Below are 4,597 nucleotides of genomic sequence, written 5' to 3' on the forward strand. Positions count from 1 at the left end.
CAGTTGTTGCCTCAATTGTTCAGTTCTGCTAGGTGGTCTTTCCTGCTGATGCTGTAGCAGTGTAGGTGATCTCACAACAGTTTCCACTTCAGGTTGTTTCTCAGTCGCTGTTCCTGAACCAGATGGAGCCAAATAGTTTTTGTAAGACCGAACTCATAGTGGATAACTGCTTTCCCAGATCTAACATAGCCTTTTCAGTCCCTCGAACTTGCAGAGCAATCTCTCCTTGCTTGGAACTGATAGACTGGACATCTTCCTGTAACTTGGACACTTCATTCCGCATGGATGCACTGTGTTGTTGCAAAGCGCCAAAATCATCCCGCAAAGATAACACCTCCTGCAAATCGGCCTCATCGATTGCCTTAGCACGTCCCATCTCCTTGATCCAGAGAAGAGAGGGGGGATTTTACTACCACAGATGCGGCAACCAACCTCTTAAATCCAGATCCTGCCGCCGCCAAAGCTACACGCCATCAAGGTACACGGATCAGCGAAGGACGTGGGATTTTATCTTGCTGGAGGGGATCCAGCACAACCACTCCGCGCTACTGATCTGTACCCAAACGATCACTGCCTCTAGCACCGCCCTGGATCCGCCGCCGCCTGACGCGTCAGTGAAGGTACGCCCTCACCGTGCGCCTCAATCGCCGCCAAACACCATCATCACGACATCAGGGTGGGAATTGGGTGGGTGTTCTAACCTCTCGTGGAAAATTTTGATCCAATCGGAAGCTACGGAGGAACCACTGCTCTGATTACCAATTTGTCAGATCCTAGATAGTCTACGAGTACAGAGGAAGAGATTATATGGACGAATTTTGGGAATTATCAAGGAAAGAGACCCCGATCTGGGATATGTATTGCTATCGGTGGAGCCATATGAGTTTAGGGTTCGTCCCTTAGGAGCTGTTAAGTAGGTGAACGCCTCGCGGTAACAACAGGAACATGAACAGTGATTCTAACGGAAAGATAGGTCTAACGGTGGGCGACGAAAGTAACTTGAGGAGTCCCGTGGACCGTTGGATCAGCTGAACCGGCAAGTGTTTGAAATGACATAGTTAACTGAAGAATCGTCTTCAGATATGCTTCTAGCTGACACCACAGCCTATCAAATTATCTGGACACATGCATATATGATTGGTGGAGATGGAAAAGAAAAAGGAATTGGCAAGGATAGATCAGGTATAATATCTGCGGACACGTTCGTCGGACCTGTCCATGAACAGGGCGAAGTCCAGCTGGATTCACCAAATGTATGGCTGAATTGTTGTTGATCTAGATACATTTGTTAAAGAGATCGCACTTTGTCGGATGTATTTATCAATAGCAGTACATTTAAATCCGAAAACACTCCTCAAAAAGAGATCGCACTTTGTCGGATGTATTTATCAATAGCAGTACATTTAAATCCGAAAACACTCCTCAAAAGACGTTCAACAACCAAAAGAGTCTTTCGTCTCAATCTTTCCATCCTCGAGGATAAACTTCTTCATATGTAATGTATCTACTCTAGTTGTCATGGTCATTGAGCTTCATCAATGCATCATTGCGAAGGGCTTGTAACTTGGACTTGCTACGATAGAACGGCGCGTAGCAATGAAGTTTCCAACAAGTTGCCAATTGAGCTAATTAATGAAATGATCAATATGTAGTAACAACAGACAAAACTTCCGAGCAATTTCAAGCAATATACTTGTTGACGGCATTTTGAATGAGACCTCCGTTTGCGATTATGGATCACTTTCATGTCATTGGGCGACTAGTGCTTGTGCTCGAATGAACCAAAAATGCACACTCGGCCAAAATGATGCATTATGCCTCGTGCCTTGGAACTCCACATTTGAGGCCACATCACACGACAATTCATCATGTTTCTTTCAAAGTCAACAACAACACATCAAAGCATTCTGCTATGGCATTCAGTTGAAACACTTGTGAGCCACAACATTCAAGGCCTGAGCAACAACCGGGGCGGTACAACAGCAACTAGGGTGCAAACCAGTGAGACCGAGTGAAACTCAAGGACAACTCAACTTGTGACGATCTCAAGTCAAATCTCAAGCTAAATGAGACGGTAAAAAATATATAATATATGGACATTCAGAATAGGAACAAGACAACAATGCTCCGGTAAAGATCATATCGCATCTGGGCAAAACAAATTCAGCACCAAAGAAAAAACTGACCGTACAATTTTAAGCAAAACTATTAATGATAGATAGATTCCACAAGACATGTTCAGATCACGACATTCTTCGGTTTGACAGAAAACACAGGAATCAAATCGCAAAACAGCAGCAGCCTGGTAGGTTTAAGTGCTTAAAACGTCTGACTATGAACTACTCATGAATCAGAGCCTGGGCTTAAGCAGCGATGAAAGCCTTCTTCCCGCCTCCGGTGGTTCCAGCTGGAACAACCTTCAGGACATTGAATCTCACGGTTTTCGACAGGGGCCTGTTTCAGACACAAGCAATATACTTCAGCACAAAAGAAAATAGCTTTCTGCAGTAATCAATACATCAACTATATAATGATGATGAAGTGGAATATCAAAGCATGTATAATAACAGTAACATAACTGCACAAGGGTCAACATACTAGAAAACCCAGGCTAACATTCTCAAGTTGATAGTCATGCAAGAGTAACGAGTTTTACCTGCACTGGCCAATGATGACATGGTCGCCTTCCTTGACTCGGAAGCAGGGGGAGATGTGAGCTGGGATGTTGGAGTGCCTCTTCTCATACCTGCAAGGTGCACAATTGAATTTTGAGTTAGAAATGCCACAGGGAAGAACAATGTTCACAGAATCATCAATGGGTATACTTGCCTCTGATACTTCTTCACAAAATGAAGGTAGTTCCTGCGAACAATGATGGTCCTGTTCATCTTGGCACTGTGGCAGGTTCCAGCTATGATTCTGCCCCTGATGGCAACAGTTCCAGTGAATGGGCACTTCTTGTCAATGTAGGTACCTGGAAATGAATAGGAATTAATACACTGTTGCAACCTTAACAGTAAATAAGGCTCAATTAACTATTCACGGTTTATGTCAACCACAGTACTAGCCAGACATTAGAAACAAAACATCAAGAAACAGTACATGGTACAATTCATGGCTCAACTGTTTCCACATGACCAAAAGAAAATCGGCTGTGGATCTACCAATGACAATCACTACACCAACTGAGAATTTACTAGGTTCAATTCTTTGTGTAGACTAGGCTAGCAAAGCCAGGAGAAATGTACTGAAGTATGATCTTAGGCACGCATACTTGCATTCATCAAGACTAGCATCACCTACTCAAGTATCGAACAGTGCTAAAATAGAAGGATTGGCCTAGTATAGTTTACCATCGATCGCTTCCCTTGGGGTCTTGAAACCAAGGCCAACACTCTTCCAGAAGCGGTTGCCAGCCTTGCCTGGCCTCTTGGCCTTGTCGGCCTTTTTCGTGCTAAATTAAACAGAAAACGGTGTTAGGGCATGTGCATCACACTGAATCAACAAAAGATATGCACATTGCTAAAAACAACAACAGCACACAAGAAGGGTAATCGATCTCCTCACCTGAGGAAAACCTTTGGCTGCTTGAGGAAAGACTTCTCGGTCTGCACAACATATCAAGTTTAAACTACCATTAGAAAATAACAGCAACAAATTATGATCTATTGTACACAGGAATAGGACAAACTAGGAAAACAATCTATACTTCACTCGGTACTTGGCAAACTCAAAATGAACAATACAACAAAGGCTACTGCAATAACTTTTCTGAATAGACACTATCACTCAACAGACACCAAGATCCTATTGGTGTCCAAATGGTCAGAGAAGAGCCCATGCTAACAGTGAAACACCAAGCTTCAGCCACAGCATAAGATGTTAATGGCATGCTGCTAACGACTACGCGGAAACAGCTGAAATCAACTAATGAACAAGTAGATAAAATTACCACGGTAGTAACCTATCGCACCACGAACACACCAAAACGGCAGCAGGTTCTTCTGACCGCAAAGATACCGCATGCTACTCGATTTGCAAGGAATACACAGGCTTCTCCACGGACAGATCTAAGCATACATGGCAGAAAAGCACAAAGGCGCCGCATCACATATCGCGAGCACCCGGCGCCTGCAAGCGAACGGGAGAGAGCAGAGGAAGAGCGCTACACGGGGAGGAGAGGAGAGCCTTTACCTGCTCCGCCATGGCTGCGAGGTGGGCGTCGAGGGGCTCGGAGGCGGCGGCGGCGGCGCGTCGAGGGGAAGCGGGAGCAAGGCTCTGAGAGGAGTTGGCGGCGGGGCGCAAACCCTAAGGGTGAGTGCATTCTTATAGCACTGGGCGCCGCTGCGGGAATGTGCAGCCCTTCCGTTCCGGGCCTCTCTCCACCCGTCTCCTCGGGCCGGCCCGTCGCCGATGCCCATGGGAGGCCCATCTGTCGCGGGCGGGCCCGCCTCGGGGTTCTGGGTAGATCAGGCCGTTGATGGTGTGTTAGCCGTGGGGTTACGCCTGGGCCGTCCGATCTTAATGCTCGCTCCGACCGTCCTCCGTGCTGAGACATACTGTAAACCAGAGAGAGAGAGAGAGAGAGAGATCCCCT

General features: G+C 46.1%; 1 protein-coding gene across 1 annotated transcript; it reads right to left on the reverse strand.

The window, feature by feature from the left end:
- Positions 1-2,193: 2,193 nt before the first annotated feature.
- Positions 2,194-4,332, reverse strand: LOC123046457 (40S ribosomal protein S11). Its single transcript, XM_044469833.1, has 6 exons — positions 4,195-4,332; positions 3,568-3,608; positions 3,354-3,454; positions 2,830-2,974; positions 2,657-2,746; positions 2,194-2,454 (listed from the first exon to the last, which is right to left on the reverse strand). The coding sequence occupies exons 1-6, from the start codon at positions 4,204-4,206 to the stop codon at positions 2,364-2,366; spliced, it is 480 nt and encodes a 159-aa protein (XP_044325768.1). The 5' UTR covers positions 4,207-4,332; the 3' UTR covers positions 2,194-2,363.
- Positions 4,333-4,597: the final 265 nt, after the last annotated feature.

This window comes from Triticum aestivum, chromosome 2B, assembly GCF_018294505.1.
Source record: "Triticum aestivum cultivar Chinese Spring chromosome 2B, IWGSC CS RefSeq v2.1, whole genome shotgun sequence".
Lineage (NCBI taxonomy): Eukaryota > Viridiplantae > Streptophyta > Magnoliopsida > Poales > Poaceae > Triticum > Triticum aestivum.